The sequence below is a fragment of the Capra hircus genome, chromosome 8 (genome assembly GCF_001704415.2).
Source record: "Capra hircus breed San Clemente chromosome 8, ASM170441v1, whole genome shotgun sequence".
Taxonomy (NCBI): Eukaryota; Metazoa; Chordata; class Mammalia; order Artiodactyla; family Bovidae; genus Capra; species Capra hircus.
In genome coordinates this window covers 53,063,079-53,084,495 of record NC_030815.1, presented here as the reverse complement: position 1 = coordinate 53,084,495, position 21,417 = coordinate 53,063,079, and the positions used below count along the sequence as shown (strand labels likewise).

Genomic DNA, 21,417 nt, shown 5'->3' with positions numbered 1-21,417 from the left:
ATTCTTCGGAGCTCAGCTTTCTCTATAGCCCAACTCTCACATTCGTACATGGCCACTGGAAAAACCACAGCCTTGAGTAGAGGGACCTCTATTGACAAAAGAATGTCTCTGCTTTTTAATATGCTGTCTAGGTTGGTCCTAACTTTCCTTCCAAGGAGTAAGCCTCTTTTTTTCATGGCTATAATCACCATCTGCTGTGATTTTGGAGCCCAAAAAATAAAGTCAGCCACTGTTTCCACTGTTTCCCATCTATTTCCCATGAAGTGATGGGATCAGTTGCCATGATCTTTGTTTTCTGAATGTTGAACTTTAAGCCAACTTTTTCACTCTCCTCTTTTACTTTCATCAAGAGGCTTTTTAGTTCCTCTTCGCTTTCTGCCATAAGGGTGGTGTCATCTGCATATCTGAGGTGATTGAGATTTCTCCTAGCAATATTGATTCTAGCTTGTGTTTCTTCCAGCCCAGCGTTTCTCATGATGTACTCTGCATAGAAGTTAAATAAGCAGGGTGACAATATACAGCCTTGACATACTCCTTTTCCAATTTGGAACCAGTCTGTTGTTCCCTGTCCAGTTCTAACTGTTGCTTCCTGACCTGCATATAGGTTTTCAAGAGGCAGGTCAGGTGGTCTGGTATTCCCATCTCTTTCAGAATTTTCCACAGTTTATTGTGATCCACACAGTATGACATAAACACATGTCTATCAATAATTACCTTAAACGTCAATGGCCTAAATGCTCCAACAAAAGAGTGGCAGATTGAATAAAACAAACAGCCTACAATATGCTACCTCCAAGAGACCCACCCTAGGGCAAAAGACCCACACAGATCAAAAGTGAAAGGATGGAAAAGATATTCCATGCAATGAAAATGACAAGAAAGTGGGGTCACAATACTTCTATTAGACAAAATAAACTTTAAAACAAATGCCATAGAAGGATACTAAAATGATAAAAGCATCAATAGAAGATGATTTTACACTCATCAACATACATGCACCTAACACAGGAGCACCCAAACACATAAATACTAACAGACATAAAGGGAGAAATTGATGGGAATACAGTAATAGTAGGAGATTTTAACACCCCACTCACATTAATGAAAAGATCTTTGAGACAGGAAATCAATAAGGCAATAGAGATCCTAAATGATAGGACAGTTAGATTTTTAATTGATATTTTCAGGACTTTATATCCAAAGACACATTTTTTTCAAGTGCACGTGGAAGATTCTCTAGGACTGACTACATACTAGGGTACAAAATAAGATTCAACAAATTTAAGAGTAAAGAAATTATCTCAAGTAACTATTCTGACCACAAAGAATAAAAGGAACATCTTTGACAAGTGGTATTGGGAAAGTTGGACAGTGGCATGTAAATCAATGAAATTAGAACACACTCCCACACCATGCACAAAAATAAACTCAAAGTGAGTTAAAGACTTAAACATAAGATTTGACACCATTACAGTCCTAGAAGAGATATAGGCAAAACATTCTCTTATATAAAACATACCAATGTTTTCTTAGGTCAATCTCCCAAGGCAATACAAATAAAAGTAAAATACACAAATGGGACCCAATCAAATTTAGAAGCTTTTGTACAGCAAAGGAAAACATAAAAGAGCAAGAAGATAACTAGGACTGGGAGAAAACATTTCCAAAGATGTGAATGACAAGGGCTTCATTTCCAAACTATACAACAGCTAATAAAACTCAGTAATACCAAGAACATAAAAATCCAATTAAAAAATGGGCAGAAGATCTAAATAGACATTGATTGGGAACTCATGTACACCTGTGGCAGATTCATGTCAATGTATGGCAAAACCAATACAGTACTGTAAAGTAAAATAAAGTAAAAATAAAAATTTAAAAAAAAAAAGGGCAGAAGATCTAAATAGACATTTCTCCAAAAACAGACATACAGATGACCAATAGCACGTGAAGCAATGTGTAACAACACTAATTATTAGAGAAACACAAATCCAAACTACAATAAGGTACCACCTCACACTGGTCAGAGTGGCCATCACTGAAAATCTACAAATAACTAATGCTGAAAAGTATGAGGAGAAAACAGAGTCCTCCTACAGTGTTGGTGGGAATGTAGATTGGACAGCCACTATGGAAAACAAGATGGAGATTCCTCGAAAAACTAAAAGTGGAGTTGCCATATGATCCTGCAATCCCACTCCTGGGCATACATCCAGAAAAAGCTGTAATTTGAAAAGATACACATACCTCAATGTTCAATACACTGCTTACAACAGCCAAGACATGGAAACAACCTATCAAACAGATGACTGGATAAAGAAGATGTGGTACATATATACAATGGAATATGATGGAATACTACTCAGACATAAAAAAACAGACAATGTCATATGCCAGATGTCAACATGGACGGACCTAAAGATTATCATGCTAAAAGAGGTAACTCAGGAAAAGACAAGTACCATATGATATCACACATGTGGAATCTAAAATATGACACAGACGAACTTGTCTACGAAATAGAAATAGACTCGAACTTGCAGTTGTTGAGGGGGAGAGGTGGATTGGGAGTTTAGGATTAGTAGATGCAAACTATTACATAGAGAATGGATAAAAAAGAGGACCCTACTATATGGCACAGGTAACTATATATAGTATACTATGACAAGCCACAGTAGAAAAGAATATGAGAAAGAATATATATACATATATATATTATGTAGTTGGTGATGGACAGGGAGGCCTGGCGTGCTGCGATTCATGGGGACGCAAAGAGTCAGACATGACTGAGCGACTGAACTGAACTGACAGCTGAGTCACTTTGCTGTACAGCAGAAATGAACACAACATTGTAAATCGACTATACTTCAATGTACGTTTTTTAAAAAATAAAAGAGAAAAAATGGGCAAAAGAATTTAATAGTTCTAAAAATAACTATACAGAAACAGCCAATACACATGAAAAGATGCTCAACAGCATTAGCCATCAGGGAAGTGCAAGTCAAAAGTGGTACAGTGAGACACCACTTTACATTCATTCTGCTAAGTCACTTCAGTCGTGTCCAACTCTGTGCGACCCCATAGTCGGCAGCCCACCAGGCAGCCCTGTCCCTGGGATTCTCCAGGCAAGAACACTGGAGTGGGTTGCTCGTTAATACTGCTCGTTAATATTCACAGCAGCATTATTCATAACAGCCAAAAGTGGATACAAACCAAATATCCATCATCTGATGAAAAGGCAAACAAAATGTGATACATTCATATAATGAAATATTAGGCAATAAAAGAGGAAGTACCAATTCATGCTATACCATGGATGAACCTTGAAAATATCATGCTAAGTAAAAGAAGCTTGACAGAAAAGACCATGTATTATATGATTCAATTAATATGAAATACCCTAAACAAACAAATTCTTAGAAACAGAAAGTAAATTAGCTTTTACCAATTTTACACTGGAAAGAAGGAGCAATGGGGAATAACTGCTAATGGGTATTAGCATTTCCTTTTTGGGGTGTCAAAATGTTCTGAAATTAGGTAATGATAATTATTGTACAATGCTGAATAAACCAATGTGAATTTTATATTCATTACAATGTGACAAAAAGTAAATTATACAATTTAATGGATGAATTGTATAGTACATGAATTATAACTCAATAAAGCAATTTTAAAACAGGTAAAATAAAGACATTCCTAGATAAAAACAAAATTGGTAATGCTATTTCTTCTTGAATAGTGTGATTGCTCACATTTTTGTATTATTCTTTAATGTCCTTCATGTTTCCTCTGCATAAAGTTTTCTATTAAAGATGTGCTATTTTAATAATCACAAAATATATGTATTAATGAAAAACACCAAGTTCCTAAAAATACAAAAGAATAAATTAAACCAAAGTATTCTTTAAAAAATACCATATGACTCTAATCTACATTTCAGCCTTACAATGAATTTTTTTCATATAGATAAAAGAAAATAAATTAATACTTACTTAACTGCTTGTGCTCCTGGTCTTTGCACAATCAAAGTACTAAATTCTTCCACTACAATATCTAGCAGTTCAGGTTTTTGTTGTTGTTCTCTTAGAATGATAGACATACTTTTCAAGTGAACAAAAAACTTCATTGCTTCAAACTAGAATATAAAGAGGAAGAAAATGAAAAAAAATTATATATCTATAATACTATTTATACAATTTATTCTTTTCAAAAATCAGAAAAATACATTAAAAACAACCTTTACATATTTAAGGATCACCACATAATACTAAAACAAAACATAAACTAAAATTAAACATAACATAAAAAATTTTTTACAGCCACATAACACTAAAAATTTTATTCCTACTATGGAAACTCAAATAAATGCAATATTTACAGACTCAAAGTAAGATCACAGAACAAGTCAGTAACATGTATTTCTGAAAGGATTAAAATTAGGCGAATCTATCAATAAATACTCAGGTATAAGGCAACAAAACATTTTTACTGTTTTTGGTAAGGTTGGATCAACTGCTGTTTCACTATAGCCAATTGCTTCATACAGCAAACTTTTTTCTTTAGGTGTCAATATTTCTTCAAGACCTACAAATCATAAAGAATGTTTTATGTTATTAACTGGTAACAAGATAAAACCAAATCCAAATTTAGCTGCTTTTAATAATGTAAATTTTACTCTTTTCTATAATACCTTTAAGAAATTATATTCACGAATGCCAAGATGGCATTGGCAATTTTAGGTTTATTTTTTAAAAATATAAATGACTAAATATATTAATTTAGCAATATAAATTCCTAAATGTTTGTATTAAGCACACAAAATAGCTACCCATATTAGGTACTTAATGGCATTATGCTAGTCAACATAAGTAGCATACAAAATACGAAGTATTAATATCATGCCTACCCATTTTAAAGTTGGTAAAATTGAGTTTTAGAGAGCTTAAATTTGCCAGGGTCATATTGCTAATAAATGATATATCCAGGATATAAACCTAAGCCCCTAAGCCTCCAAAGTTATGATGTTAAGCATTTGGTTGGGAAGTAAAAATCTTTCCAAGAAATAATTTCAATGAAAATTTACAGTGGTTTATACTCTTTTGACCTGGAGAAGGCAATGGCACCCCACTCCAGTACTCTTGCCTGGAAAATCCCATGGACGGAGGAGCCTGGTGGGCTGCAGTCCATGGGATCACTAAGAGTCCAACACGACTGAGCGACTTCACTTTCACTTTTCCCTTTCATGCATTGGAGAAGGAAATGGCAACCCACTCCAGTGTTCCTGCCTGGAGAATCCCAGGGACAGGGGAGCCTGGTGGGCTGCCATCTATGGGGTCACACAAAGTCGGACACAACTGAAGCAACTTAGCAGCAGCAGGATCATACTCTTTGAAACTTTTATTTATAACTGTGCTATACACAGTTACTAAGTCTTCTAGACATAATGCTCTTCTGAAAGCATTAGTAAGATATTAAAAATTTTTTGATTTTTATTTGACATACATTTAAAATTTTATTAGTAATTTTACTTATAGTAAGAATTACTTATCATATGTATACATACTTTCAATGTCTACTTAACGAAAGAGAACACTTGGCTCCTCCCTCCATGGGATTCTCCCTCCGTGGGATTCTCCAGGCAAGAGTACTGGAGTGGTTTGCCATTTCCTTCTCCAAGGGATCTTCCAGACCCAGGGATCAAACCTGGGTCTCCCGCATTCCACGCAAACCCTTTAACCTCTGAGCCACCAAGGAAGCCCTGATGGTTAGCTACACTACCACAGTTTGATGATTAACTGCACTACTGTAAAATGAAATGAACGTACTTCCAGGTTTAATATCTAGTTGCTGTTTACTGTGCGATTCTGACCAATTCCACATCCAGCTAAACCATCCTTTATTACTCTCTGACTCTTCTGTTCCTTCTCTGAAAATCCTGTATCCAGCTTTCTTTACCTAAAATAAATTAATTTTCAAATAAATGACAAATTATCCTTTATTTAGCAATTCAAAGAAACAGGATATTTCCAAAACTTATCTACTTTAGTGGATAAGTATAAACAACAATCATACTGACAATAAAATATAGTAACGGTAACATTGGCCAAATATCAGAATTTAGAATTATCTGGTACTTAGCACATGGTCTTACAAGCAATAATAATGGCGGGTGTTGGGGGCGGGAATTGGCTTTTCACCTTTAAGCCCAATCACTGAGAAAGAATTTTTTCCCCCACTGAAACTGTCTTGAATAGATGTGGCAAATAGATGGTTTAAATAGATGTGGCAAAAGAATATATCAAATTTTCTTGTAATATGGTGTTTTTGTTCAGACACTAAGTCATGTCTGACTCTGTGACCCCATGGACTGCAGCGTGCCAGCCTTCCCTGTCTGTCCTTCACTATTATCCTAGAGTTTGCTCAAATTCTTGTTCACTGAGTCAGTGATGCCATCCAAACATCTCATCCTTTCTCGCCCCCTTTCTCCTCCAGCTCTCAGTCTTTCCCAGCATCAATCAGGGTGTTTTCCAATGAGTTGGCTCTCCACATCAGGTGGCCAAAGTATTGGAGTTTTAGCATCAGTCCTTCCAATGAATATTCAGGGTTGATTTCCTTTAGGATTGACTGGTTTGAGCTCCTTGCTCTCCAAGGGACTCTTTCAAGAGTCTTTTCCAGCACCACATTGCAAAAGCATCAGTTATCTGGTGCTCAGTCTTCTTTACGGTCCAACTCTCACATCCATACATGACTACTGGGAAAACCACAGCTCTGACTATATGAACCTTTGTCAGCAGAACTTAATGTCTCTGGTTTTTAATACGCTGTCTAGGTTTGTCATAGCTTTACTTCCAAAGTGCAAGTGTCTTTTAATTTTGTAGCTGCAGTCAACATCACTGGTGATTTTGGAGCCAAAGAAAATAAAATTTTCCACAGTTTCCACTTTTTCCCTGTCTATTTGCCATGAAGTGATGGGACTGGATGCCATGGTTTTAGTCTTTTGAATGCTGAGTTTCAAGCCAGCTTTTTCACTGTCTTTCACCCTCATCAAGAAGTTCTTTAGTTCCTCTTCACTTTCTGCCATTATTCTTATAATACAAATAAGCAAATTTGAACCCCTTTTAGGAAACAGTATAATACAGCACAATACCAATAAATTCTATATAAATTATAGATTTATTTTACTAATTGAAAGACAATCTGGAATTACCTCAACTTCGGCCTGTTGTCTTACTATAGTTATATTAAATACATCCAAAGTCTTTTCCAACTCCTAAAAATATAAATAAAATGTGTTTACATAACTTTATATAGACAATTTTCATATATGCTACACTAAAGAAAATATAGGAAATTGAAAACAAGTCATCCATCAATATGATATTTCTCTTAAATTCTGAGAAGCAATGCTTGTGTATGTCAGCTTGGAAATTTGGCTTTGAAACCAACATGGAGAAGACTGGAATCAATGTAGCAAATACTTTCTAGGATTCTGAAGTTTATAAATGTCATAATAATGTGAGGCTTCAAGTTACTATTTTCATAAAACCAAATCTCTCCAGATTGAGAAGAATCTCAAATTCCAAATGATCACCAGAGTTTTTATCATCCAACTGAAGTTAAGGAGTATGAAAAAGTCTAAGTAAAAGAGACAGAGAATGACCAATCAAAATTAGAACAAATAAGTAGGAAGTGTTAATCACTAAAGACTGAGGACTTAAGTATTACAAAATATTCAATAAATTTTTATAATACTAACCTCCAAAGAGTTAAGAAGTTCACCAGATGGCTTCTTACTTATTAGCTTTTTTTTATACAGTTCTTTATATTGCTTCATATTTTGCCTATGTTCTCTAATATGCTTCCAGGACCACATCCGTAAGTGGGGGCGAATGTTTACTTCAAGAATGCCAAGTATAGCATAAGCCCACCTAGTTAAAAAATAAAAACAAAAACTCTCCCCTTAAAAACACCCTCAAACCAACAGTATGAAATATAACTGATATCACTTCTGTTCTAACAACATACATAATACAGAGAATGTGAAAATATTATCTAGCACTTGCTTCTTACCAACCCTATTAGCAATTAAGAACACAATATTTAGTCTTATCTTTTTCCTAAATGAAAATAAGCAAAATTACAGAATTTTGTTATAACACAGTTCTACCAAAAAACTATTAAAGTATTAATTGGCAACTAGCCCTTTAGCCACCTGAATAGTAGTTAAAATAGTCAATTGAAAAAGTAACTGCAACTTTGAAAAACTAGGTTAAGACCTTAATAACTAAAAAAATAAGACTACTTCTGAATTTTAAAAAAGGGTTGCACTTTACAGACTCCCATAACTTTTTCAGATTTATAACAGGTAAAGTGCTCTGATACCAAAGTTTGAAAAGTAAAAAAAGACATGGTTGAAAAAGAAACTGGGATATGTTTTTTCAGTAATTCCAAAAATACAGTAAATTAACAGAATGCTAGTATTTCCAGTTGTAAATTCATTATAAAGAATCCTTTATAATAATAAAGGATTAATAATAAATAAGTCAATTTTACTAGTGTAATAAGCAAAAGCCACTAAAGTGCTTCAGGCCAAGTATCATAATATAGCTTGTATCAGCCTTTAAAGAGAGTATCTTAAAATTCTTAAAAGTTAAGAAATTCACTTTTATGCTGTCATTTTTTAATACAACTGTAGACATATTAATGCCACAGACATTAGTATCTGCAAAAATTCCCTGGGCAATAAATAATGTGCTAAAAAAAAATTTCACTGAGCAATTGCACTTCTGGGTATTTATGTGAAGAAAATGAAAACACTAACTCAAAAAGATATACGCAACCGCATGTTCACTGCAGCACTGTTTACAAGAGCCAAGATATGGAAACAACCAACTGTCCATAGATGGACGAAAGGATAAAGTATACACATACAAACACACACACACATACACAAATGTTATTTAGCCATAAAAATGGAAATAAAATCTTGGCATTTGTTACAACATGAATGAACAATGATGGGCATTATGCTAAGCGAAATAAGTGAGAGAAAGACAACTACTGTACATTCACTTATATAAAGTTGTTGTTTTTTTAATGAGCTCATAGATACAGAGAATAGACTGGTGAGAGACAAAAGGAGTGGGTGGGGGATGGGCAAAATGGGTGAAGCGGGTCCAAAAAACTTCCAGTTATAATATAAATAAGTTATGGGCATATAATGTACAGCATGTTGACTACAGCTAATAATACTGTATGGCATATTTGAAAGTTGCTAAGAGAGCAGATATTTAAAGTTCTTATAACAAGAAAAATACTTTGCTAACTGTGTAGTATTGGACGTTAATGACTTATTGTGGAGATCCTTTCTCAGTATGTACAAATATCCAATCATTATGGTATTATACTTCAATTTTAAAAATTTAAAGCACATTACCATTCTTTGGCATGGTAACGAAGAGGTACATCAGGTTTGAATTTCCTGTATGGTAGATTTTGTGTCATCATATCAACCGATTCAAGAAGTTCCATAAAACTGAAATACTGAAGAATGAAAAAATTAAATCTTTAAGATTTTTTAATTGTCAAAGATAAAAATTAAATTACTAACTTATTTAAGGTAATGTTTATTATATACCATTATGAATCTTAACATTTAAAATCTTAGCTCTGCTTTTATCAAACTATAACCTACAATTTAAAATTTCATTTAAAAAATCACCTGTGGTTTATTAAGTTCAATTGTTATGTCATGTAACTCAACATCCAGGTCTATTTTGGGGGCAGAAAAGTCAAAATCCGATCTGCGATTCATCTGAAGTTTGGCATTAGCAGATATGGGGCGAAATACTGAAAAATAACACAAATTTTTAAAAATTATATTGAGTTCTTTTTCCAAGTCGCAAAGTGCTAGAGGAATCAAGCTGAAAATGCTCATTTTCATTTCTTCTATACCCTTTCCAGTTTCCAGATTTCCATACTGCTATAACTTGATCAGATGAATTATCACTTAGTCTTAAGGAGTCTTTTACCTTTATCTATAACCCATATTGCTTTTGCAAGTACAATAAGTACAATTGTGTTTGCAAGCTAACTGAACTCCTCCTCAAAAAAAAAAAAATAATAATAATAACCCTAAGAAGCAGGAACACACTCTAAAAGGCAAAACAGTCCAACAAGACAGTTCTAATGAAAGCATAGTTTCAAGGAATGAATGCACATCAGAAATGCTAAGGGGAAAAATATTTTATTTAACCACTGACTTTCACTGCTGCTGCTGCTGCGTCGCTTCAGTTGTGTCTGACTCTGTGCGACCCCATAGATGGCAGCCAATCAGGCTACCCCGTCCCTGGGATTCTCCAGGCAAGAACACTGAAGTGGGTTGCCATTTCCTTCTCCATTGCATGAAAGGGAAAAGTGAAAGTGAAGTCGCTCAGTCGTGTTGGACTCTTAGTGATCCCATGGACTGCAGCCCACCAGGCTCCTCCGTCCATGGTATTTTCCAGGCGAGAGTACTGGAGTAGGGTGCCATCGCCTTCTCTGACTTTCATTATGTAACTTAATTCCTGGATTTCAGGCCAGTGTCTCTGTATCCATCTGTTTCCCATTTTTAACTTGAAAAATGAGAAGAGAGATGAGAATTTGTCCAGGATAACATTCTTGGCTCAATCCATAATTTAAGATTCCTTTTAATCCTTTACATTTAGCACCAAAAAGTATAAGAATAATGCAGAGGGACACTAGTAATAGCAGAATCTAGAAAAAGATGAACTACTAAATTATAAGTTAATGTGTATATAAAAATAATATATTCCTCTTGTTTTAACCATCCCTAAAGCACAGCACTGAATTTAAAAATACTTTTAATTTGAATTGAACAAAAACATATTAATCAATAGGAGACCAGTTAAATTTGCTATGGTACATCTATACAACTGGTGGCTCAGATGATAAACAATCTGCCTGCAATGCGGGAGACCCGGATTCGATCCCTGGGTTGGGAAGATCCCCTGGAGAACGAAATGGCAACCCACTCCAGTACTCTTGCCTGGAAAATTCCATGGACCGAGGAGCCTGGTAGGCTACAGTCCATGGGGCCGCAGAGTCAGATCCGACTGAGTGACTTCACTTTCACTTTCACATCTATACAACAGAATACTATACAGTTACAAATGAGAAAAATTTCCATGCACCTAAGTAGAAGAATATTAAAATAGAAAGCTTAAAAAAGTATATGTTAAAGCAATACTATCAGTATTTGAAAAGTAAACCTATTCTTCTCCCCCAGCTTTAATTTTCGTTACATAGAAAACTATACCACCCACTATACCCTCTCTGGTTGTAATAATCCATCCCTGAGCTACACTCTCTCCCATCTTTCTCAGACTGGCTCCTGACAACTAGAATTTCTGAGTGATTTAAATATACAAGTGATTGTTCCAGTACCATACTCTCTCAGTTCCTTAAATTCTTTTGTGCTCACCTCACCCACTACACTTAATCACTCCAGTATCCTCAACCTCTCAATAAAGTCAGTTTCAAACATCCAATTCTACTAATACCACGTCTAGTAATCCAATACCAAACCATCAAGGCTTAAGGCAACGACCATTGTGTGACTGAGAAAAAAACAAAATCAAACTGACTGGTCTCACATTAATGTCATAAATCTCAGTTCAGTTCAGTTCAGTCGCTCAGTTGTGTCCAACCCTTTGCGACCCCATGAATCGCTGCATGCCAGGCCTCCCTGTCCATCACCACTTCCGGACTTCACTCAGACTCACGTCCATCGAGTCAGTGACGCCACCCAGCCATCTCATCCTCGGTCGTCCCCTTCTCCTCCTGCCCCCAATTCCTCCCAGCATCAGAGTCTTTTCCAATGAGTCAACTCTTAGCATGAGGTGGCCAAAGTACTGGAGTTTCAGCTTTAGCATCATTCCTTCCAAAGAAATCCCAGGGCTGGATTGGATCTCGTTGCAGTCCAAGGGACTCTCAAGAGTCTTCTCCAACACCACAGTTCAAATGTATCAATTCTTCGGCGCTCAGGCTTCTTCACAGTCCAACTCTCCCATCCACACATGACCACTGGAAAAACCATAGCCTTGACTAGACGGACCTTTGTTGGCAAAGTAATGTTTCTGCTTTTGAATAGGCTATCTAGGTTGGTCATAACTTTTCTTCCAAGGAGTGAGCGTCTTTTAATTCATGGCTGCAGTCACCATCTGCAGTGATTTTGGAGCCCCCAAAAATAAAGTCTGACACTGTTTCCACTGTTTGCCCATCTATTTCCCATGAAGTGATGGGACCAGATGCCATGATCTTCGTTTTCTGAATGTTGAGCTTTAAGCCAACTTTTTCACTCTCCTCTTTCACTTTCATCAAGAGGCTTTTTAGTTCCTCTTCACTTTCTGCCATAAGGGTGGTGTCATCTACATATCTGAGGTTATTGATATTTCTCCCGACAATCTTGATTCCAGCTTGTGTTTCTTCCAGTCCAGCATTTCTCATGATGTACTCTGCATATAAGTTAAATAAGCAGGGTGACAATATACAGCCTTGACGTACTCCTTTTCCTATTTGGAACCAGTCTGTTGTTCCATGTCCAGTTCGAACTGTTGCTTCCTGACCTGCATACAGAGTTCTCAAGAGGCAGGTCAGGTGCTCTGGTATTCCCTTTTCTTTCTGAATTTTGCACAGTTTATTGTGATCTACACAGTCAAAGGCTTTGGCATAGTCAATAAAGCAGAAATAGATGTTTTTCTGGAACTCTCTTGCTTTTTCCATGATCCAGTGGAAGTTGGCAATTTGATCTCTGGTTCCTCTGCCTTTTCTCAAACCAGCTTGAACATCAGGAAGTTCATGGTTCACGTATTGCTGAAGCCTGGCTTGGAGAATTTTGAGCATTACTTCACTAGCATGTGAGATAAGTACAATTGTGCGGTAGTTTGAGCATTCTTTGGCCTTGCCTTTCTTTGGGATTAGAATGAAAACTGACCTTTTCCAGTCCTGTGGCCACTGCTGAGTTTTCCAAATTTGCTGGCATCTTGAGTGCAACACTTTCACAGCATCACCTTTCTGGATTTGAAAGAGCTCAACTGGAATTCTATCACCTCCACTAGCTTTGTTCGTAGTGATGCTTTCTAAGGCCCACTTGACTTCACATTATCTCAAGTAGACACTTAATATGTCTGACTGATCACACAACATTCTTTCAGTCCAAGGATATGCCAAATCCATACCACAGTCTGTTTTAGCAAGTGAGCTAAAAATAATTTTTACACTTTTAAAGTATTGTTTAAAAGACAGAAAAACATGTGACAAACTATATATTTATGACATGTAAAATGTATGTCTACTACATGGCCCTTTGCAAAAAGAAAGTTAGCCAACCCCTACTCTGGCCCAGTGGTTCTCAAACTGTAGCACTCCTCAGAATCACCAGGACAGCTTGTTGAAGACAGATTGCTGAGCCTCACCCTCAGAGGCTCTGATTAAGCATGTCTGGAATGGGCCCAAGAATTTATATTTCTAACATGGTTCCAAGTGATACTAACGCTGCTAATCTGAACCACACTTTGCTAACATTGCTCTTGCCAGCATTCTCTCAGTCACCTACATGGAGATTTCATAGTTCCTCCTCCCTCCAAAAACCTCTAATGACTGAATTTAAAAAAAAAGAAAGAGTTCAGAAGAAAAAATAAATCCCATTAACTCCAATCATCATATTTATTTGTGCACCCAACATCAGGACTTCTCTCTTATAACTGAAATCTATCATATAAACAAACTGACCATGCTCCTCTCTGTGGCAAACCACAATTCTACCTTCTTTCACTCGCATCAACACATAAATAATCACACTTCACTCTCTTACTTTCCATGTTCTAAGGATCATCCCAATCTTAGCCTATTAACAAGCTACTATCTTTCCCATTATATTAAAAAAAAAAAAAAAACAAAAAGAAATCTTTCATTCATCCTTTCCCCTCCAGTGTGTCACTTATCAATTTATTGCTATAACCTCCAGATTACCCTTCCCTACCTGCTCTGAACCCCAGACTACCAGGCTCATTCTTTAGAGTTTGCTTTACTTTTTGTTAGCCAGTCCTTTAAATATTTTTTTTCTTTACCAGTCAGCATAACATTAATGCTTGTCAGTAGAGAACCCAGATAATCACGATGGTATGATCACTCACCTAGAGCCAGACATCTTGGAATGTGAAATCAAGTGGGCCTTAAAAAGCATCACTACAAACAAAGCTAGTGGAGGTGATGGAATTCCAGTTGAGCTATTTTGAATCCTAAAAGATGATGCTGTGAAAGTGCTGCACTCAATATGCCAGCAAATTTGGAAAACTCAGCAGTGGCCACAGCACTGGAAAAGGTCAGTTTTCATTTCAATTCCAAAGAAAGGCAATGCCAAAGAATGCTCAAACTACCGCACAATTGCACTCATCTCACATGCTAGTAAAGTAATGCTCAAAATTCTCCAAGCCAGGCTTCAGCAATACGTGAACCATGAACTTCCTGATGTTCAAGCTGGTTTGAGAAAAGGCAGAGGAACCAGAGATCAAATTGCCAACTTCCACTCGATCATGGAAAAAGCAAGAGAGTTCCAGAAAAACATCTATTTCTGATTTATTGACTATGCCAAAGCCTTTGACTGTGTAGATCACAATAAACTGTGCAAAATTCAGAAAGAAAAGGGAATACCAGAGCACCTGACCAGCCTCTTGAGAACTCTGTATGCAGGTCAGGAAGCAACAGTTCGAACTGGACATGGAACAACAGACTGGTTCCAAATAGGAAAAGGAGTACATCAAGGCTGTATATTGTCACCCTGCTTATTTAACTTCTATGCAGAGTACATCATGAGAAATGTTGGGCTGGATGAAGCACAAGCTGGAATCAGATTGCCAGGAGAAATATCAATAACCTCAGATATGCAGATGATACCACTCTTACGGCAGAAAGTGAAGAGGAACTAAAAAGCCTCTTGATGAAAGTGAAAAAGTTGGCTTAAAGCTCAACATTCAGAAAACGAAGATCATGGCATCTGGTCCCATCACTTCATGGCAAATAGGTGGGGAAACAGTGGAAACAGTGTCAGACTTTATTTTTGGGGGCTCCAAAATCACTGCAGATGGTGACTAAAGCCATGAAATTAAAAGACACTTACTCCTTGAAAGGAAAGTTATGACCAACCTAGATAGCATATTCAAAAGCAGAGACATTACTTTGCCAACAAAGGTCCGTCTAGTCAAGGCTATGGTTTTTCCGGTGGTCATGTATGGATGCGAGAGTTGGATTGTGAAGAAGGCTGAGCGCTGAAGAAGTGATGCTTTTGAACTGTGGTGTTGGAGAAGACTCTTGAGAGTCCCTTGGACTGCAGGGAGATCCAACCAGTCCATTGTAAAGGAGACCAGTCCTGGGTGTTCTTTGGAAGGATTTATGCTAAAGCTGAAACTCCAATACTTTGGCCACCTCATTTGAAGAGTTGACTCATTGGAAAAGACTCTGATGCTGGGAGGGATTGGGGGCAGGAGGAGTAGGGGACAGAGGATGAGATGTCTGAATGGCATCACCAACTCGATGGACACGAGTTTGGGTGAACTCTGGGAGATGGTGATGGACAGGGAGGCCTGGCGTGCTGCAGTTCATGGGGTTGCAGAGTCGTACACAACTGTGCGACTCAAATGAACCAAGAGGACATGGGCGAGATACTGCAGGGGGGAAGGAGTTTTGCTTTGTGGTACTACTGTGCTCATTCAGCAGACTCTTGCTGTGCCATGGTTCTCCTATACATAGCTCTTAAAGAAAACGGCTTCTCCAATGTCCAGGTCCTGCAGCAAAACAGATATCTTCAGCACTAGACTCCTGCAGCACACAGAACCACCTAAGAGCCAGCAAATTCTCTCAACACATTGCTCAGGAGGTTTTAGAATGGAGTGCCTTCTGGAGACAACTCTCCACAAGACTTCCTAGTGGGTCAATTTCCCAAAAATTCCTTCAGGGTAATTTACAAGTTTTACCCATAGGGCATCAGGGACTTTCCTGCCAGTCAGTGACCCACAGCGATCCCCTCTCCAACAAGTTCTAGATCTCAGTGTTAAAGGAGACACACTTCTTTGGGCACTCCACCTAAGTCCTAGGGTAAAGGCTGTTTCTTCTAGCTATTGGGATGGTCAAAAAGTTCACTCAGATCTTTCTGTAAGATGCTACAGAAAAATTCAAACCAATGTTTTGGCCAACCCTATACCATTCTTGCATTCCTTAGCGTTCTCTTTAAACTTTGTCAGCCAATCCCTTGTTACTCTAATCCCCTCTTATATTCAGTAATTCTTCATAAATACTTTCCCTTCTCAAATTACTATGTGCTTCCTGTCTCTTCATCAGACTCTGAATGAAATAGCCAGAATTGACAGTAGGGTAAAAGAGAAATAACTCAAAATTAAACTGATAGATTTGAGAATCATCAACACACATGATACAGCAAAGTATTTTGCTTTTGTGTATATATTAGAAATACATTTAATTTTATGAGAAAATTAACATGAAATACCACAGTGACATCAACAATATTCATTTCAAATTTATACTGATTACTTTAATTGTACATTTATCTTATGAAATTTACTTACCAAAATCATAACCGTCTGGAACAATATTTTCATCAACAATGCCACTCCTCAGTCTGCTCTATTAAAAGTCAAATTGATATTACTTATATTCATGCTAATACTAGTATATGCAAAAATGTTTAAAAACAATTTTAAAAAGTAACTCAAACTTAGGAGAGTATAGCTAAGAAAATATTAAAGTGACTAAACACTATTTCATCAAACTACTGTTATGTAAGAAGGCTCTAGAAATTACTAAGATAGGAATGTATTCATATATATTTGTATACAAGCACATACACAAAATGTCATAAAATTCACCATCTCTTTAAGACAAAACAAAGTGGGTACAAAAGTAACATATCTCAATATAATGAAGGTCATAGACGATAAGCCCACAACTATCATCATACTCAAGGGTGAAAAGCTGAAGGCTTATCTTCTAAGATCAGGAACAAGACAAAGACACTCACTTTCAGCACTTTTATTTGACACAGTATTAGAAGTCCTACCCAGAGAAATTAGGTAAGAAAAAGAAATAAAGCATACAAGTTGGAAAGGAAGAAGTAAAACTTTCACTATTTGCAGATGACATAATAATATATAGAAAACCCTGAAGTCTCACCAAAAACTGCTAAAACTAATAATAAATGAGTTAAAGTTGCAGGATAGAAAAATCAATATACAGAAATCTGTGGTATTTCTGTACACTAATAACAAACTATTAGAAAGGAAAAATAACAATCCCATTTACAATCGCATTACAATGTAAGAATACACTTCACCATGGAGGTAAAAGGCTTGTACCCTGAAAACGATAAGGCACTGAGGAACAAAAATAAAAAGGACACTAACTAATGGAAAGATACTCCATGCTCATGAATTAGAATAAGTAATATTGTTAAAAGATTCATATTACCTAAAGCAATCTGCAGATATGTTGCAATCTCCACCAAAATAACCAACAGCATTTCTCACAGAAATAGAAAAAACACAATTAAAATTCATATGGAACCACAAAAGAACCCAAATAGCCAAAGCAATCCTGAGAAAGAACGAAGCTGGAGTTGTCATCTTCCCTAATATCTAACTATATTACAAAGCTAACAGTATTAGTATCTGTCACACAGACACACACACAGATCAACAGACTAGAACAGACAACTCAGAAATAAACCCATGCATATATGGTCCAAAAATCACTGCAGATGGTGACTGCAGCCATGAAATTAAAAGACGCTTGTTCCTTGGAAGAAAAGTCATGACAAACCTAGGCAGCATATTAAAAAGCAGAGACCTCACTTTGCCAACAAAGGTCCATATAATCAAAGCTATGGTTTTCCCAGTTGTACACAATGTACAGTTGTGAGAGGTGGACCATAAGGAAGGCTGAGAGCTAAAGAATTGATGGTTTCTAACTGTGGTGCTGGAAAAGACTCCTGAGCGTCCCTTGGACAGCAAGGAGATCAAACCAGTCAATCCTAAAGGAAATCAACCCTGAATATTCATTGGAAGGACTGATGCTGAAGTTGAAGCTTCAATACTTTGGTCACCTGATGTGACAAGCTGACTCATTAGAAAAGATCCTGATGCTGGGAAAGATTGAGCGCAGGAGGAGGAGTGAGTGAGAGAGGATGAGATGGTTGGAAGGCATCACCAATTCAACAGATGTGAGTTTGAGCAAAGTCTGGGATATACTGAAAGGCAGGAAAGCCTGACATGCTGCAGTACATGGGGTTGCAAAGAGTCAGACACAACTTAGCAAATGAACAACAACATACATGGTCAGTTATAGCTTATGACCAAGGAGTCAAGAACATACAATGGGAAAAGGCCAGTCTCTTCAATAAATAGTTTGAGAAAACTTGACAGCTATTTGAGAAAGAATGAAATCTGACTACCTTACATGGTAAATGAAAATAACTCAAAATGGATTAAAGACTTGAACATAAGGCTTGAAACCATAAAAACTCCGTAAGAAAATAGGTGGGTAAGCTCCCTGACATCAGTTTTAGCAATGAATTTTTAGATTTGACAGCAAAAGCAACAAAAGCAAAAATAAACAAACCGACTACATCAAATTAACAGCTTTTTCACAGCAAAGAAAACTATCAAATACATGAAAAGGGAACCTATGAATGAAAGAAAATATATGAAAATATTATATCTGATAAGGAGCTAATATCTGAAATATATAATGAACCCATATAACTCAAAAGCAAAAAAACTCAAACAACCCAATTAAATATTTCAAACTAGAAATACAGATGGCTAACAGATATATGGAAAGATGCTCATCATTCCTAATCATTAGAGAAATGTAAACTAAAACCACAATGAAATATCACCCTACGCTTGTTAGAATAGCTATTATCAAAAACAAAAAAAATCATAAATGTTGGTGAAAATGTGAAGGAAAAAAAAACCCTTCTGCTCTGTTGGTGGGACACAAATTGGTGCAGATCCTATGGACAATATGGAAGGACCTCAAAAAATTAAAAACAGAACTATCATATAAACCAACAGCTCCACTTCTGAGAAGAAAATAAACATACTAACTTGAAAGCATATCTGCACTCCATGTTCACTGCAGCATTATTTATAATAGCCAAGATATGGAAACAACATAAATATCTATCAAGAGTGAATGAAGAAAATGTTTTATATCCACACACACACAGACACACTGTGGAATATCACTCAGCCATAAAAAAAAAGTGAAATCTTTCCACTGGGACAACACAAATGGATCTTGAGGGCATTACGCTAACTGAAATAGCTCAAAGAGAGAAAAACAAACACTGTACTATCTCGCTTTTATGTGGAATTTACAAGAAAAAAAAATATAGAGAACAGATCGGTGGTTGCAGGAAGTGGTGGAGGGAGGTACTGACAGGATGGGAAAAACATTGACAAAGGGAGTCTAAAGGTCCAAACTTTCGTTTATAAAATAACTATTTATTAACTCATGGAGATGTAATATACAGCATGGTGACTATCATTAATAATACTGTGTCGCATATTTGAAAGTTGTTATGAGTAAATCTTCCAAGTTCTCATCACAAGAAAAACTGTATAATTACATATGGTGATGGATATTAACTAGACTTATTGTGTTGATCATTTTGCAATATATACAAATATCAAAACATTATGTTACACACATAACAAATGTTTCATATCAGTTATACCAAAAAGATATGTTTATATATGTCTATGTACATATATTCACCTACTGCTGGAAATGTTAATGGATTTTTGCCTAGGAAAAAAAGGACCACTAACATATTATCTACAGTATGTTAGATAAATGACAAAGAATAAAACTATGCAAAATATGATACCAAAGATATATATGCACGTACCAAAAAAATTTACTTACCAATGATTCATCATAATTACTAAGATAAAACAGCTGAGACTTCACATTCCAATAGGCAAAAAGGTTATCCAATCGGACTAACTGAAAATAAATCAAATTTATTATAAGCCTCATTTTCAATGAAGATTCTTTAGCATATGCTTTTTCAGAAGTCTCAACTAATCGGTCATATCACACTTCAGTCAACACAATTGACAAAAATCCTTATTTGTGTATTATCACTTGTCTTAAAAGTATCTTTCGTCAAGCCCATGGACTGACAAAAAAATTTTTGTTTATTTTACCTTACGAAATAGTTTCTCAGTTTCATCATGTAAACATGGAATCCAGTATTGATCAGTTGTCTGAAAAGGAAAAAAAGCAGCAGTAAAAACTGTCACTTGCATGTGAAATGGTAGAGTGAGTGATAAACAGAATCTATCCTGCCCTAGACCAATCTTCCATTAAAATGTACTTGAAAACATAACATTTAGTCAAAGAATATTAACTGAACATTCTGTATTCAACAATCTCATTGCCTGGTGAAAAACAAACTAGAAAGCAAATTACAAACCAGTTAAATGCCATTATGGAAGTTAAATACGCAGTACTCTGGGAGAATAAAGTCCGTAACTAGAGACTCCACAGTAGGAGCCTCAATTTCAGGTATGTGATGGCGAAAGTGATACCTAACCTACTAAGTGACACATTAATAGAAATTATTAATTCTAAATTTGTAGGGAATATGATTCATGGTAGGAAGATATCTGAATGTATGGTATATTCAAAGAACTGAAGTAGCCCAATATGGCCCAAGAACATATTCAAAACAGGGAAAAGAGATAAAATCAGGTGTCCCACCTAGGGTCAGATAACACAGGGATTATAAACTATTCTGACAAAATTATACACTTTAAAAGCAATGAAGTCACTGAGGGAAATAAATTGATATCAAATGCTTATATTTAAAAGATAGCTTTCATTTTTTCTAGAGAACTAAACGGACTGGAACAGTGGTGGCTCAAATTTTATCACGCAATTAGGATGACCTGGAGGGTTTTTTAAACAAAATAGCTAGGTCTCAGCCTGAGTTTGCAATTGAGTATGGCTCGGTTGGGGGACAAGTTTCCAAATACCTCCAAAACCAGTGGTGAAAACCACTGCTGACACTGTTACCAAGCACCTTCACAATGCCGAATCCAATGGCTAATTTTTCAACCTTATTTTTCACTGTTACAATAGCATTTGACAGTTTACCTCACCCAACTTTATTGAATAACTTTTCACTTGACTTTTCTCTTTTCCTGTTTGAGGTAGATCCAAATTTTAAAAACCATACACAAAAACTGAATGAACATAAAAAACAAAAGCATATAATGAAATACTATACAGCAGTTGAACTGAATCAATTAAACTACATGTGGCAATAAACACATC

General features: G+C 36.2%; 1 protein-coding gene across 3 annotated transcripts in view; it reads right to left on the bottom strand.

Annotated features, from left to right (window-relative positions):
- VPS13A (vacuolar protein sorting 13 homolog A) overlaps positions 1-21,417 on the bottom strand; it is a 267,901-nt gene that overhangs the window by 200,973 nt on the left and 45,511 nt on the right. For 2 of the 3 annotated variants that reach the window (XM_005683796.3, XM_018052091.1), the window contains exons 8-17: positions 20,286-20,345; positions 20,002-20,082; positions 16,641-16,698; positions 9,722-9,849; positions 9,437-9,543; positions 7,757-7,928; positions 7,208-7,270; positions 5,826-5,955; positions 4,490-4,584; positions 3,993-4,135 (exon numbers count right to left, since the gene is read on the bottom strand). In XM_005683796.3, the coding sequence (XP_005683853.1) occupies positions 3,993-4,135; positions 4,490-4,584; positions 5,826-5,955; positions 7,208-7,270; positions 7,757-7,928; positions 9,437-9,543; positions 9,722-9,849; positions 16,641-16,698; positions 20,002-20,082; positions 20,286-20,345 (1,037 nt within the window). Of the gene's footprint in view, positions 1-3,992; positions 4,136-4,489; positions 4,585-5,825; positions 5,956-7,207; positions 7,271-7,756; positions 7,929-9,436; positions 9,544-9,721; positions 9,850-16,640; positions 16,699-20,001; positions 20,083-20,285; positions 20,346-21,417 lie in introns of those variants that run through there. The other variant, XM_018052090.1, reaches the window with a different exon arrangement.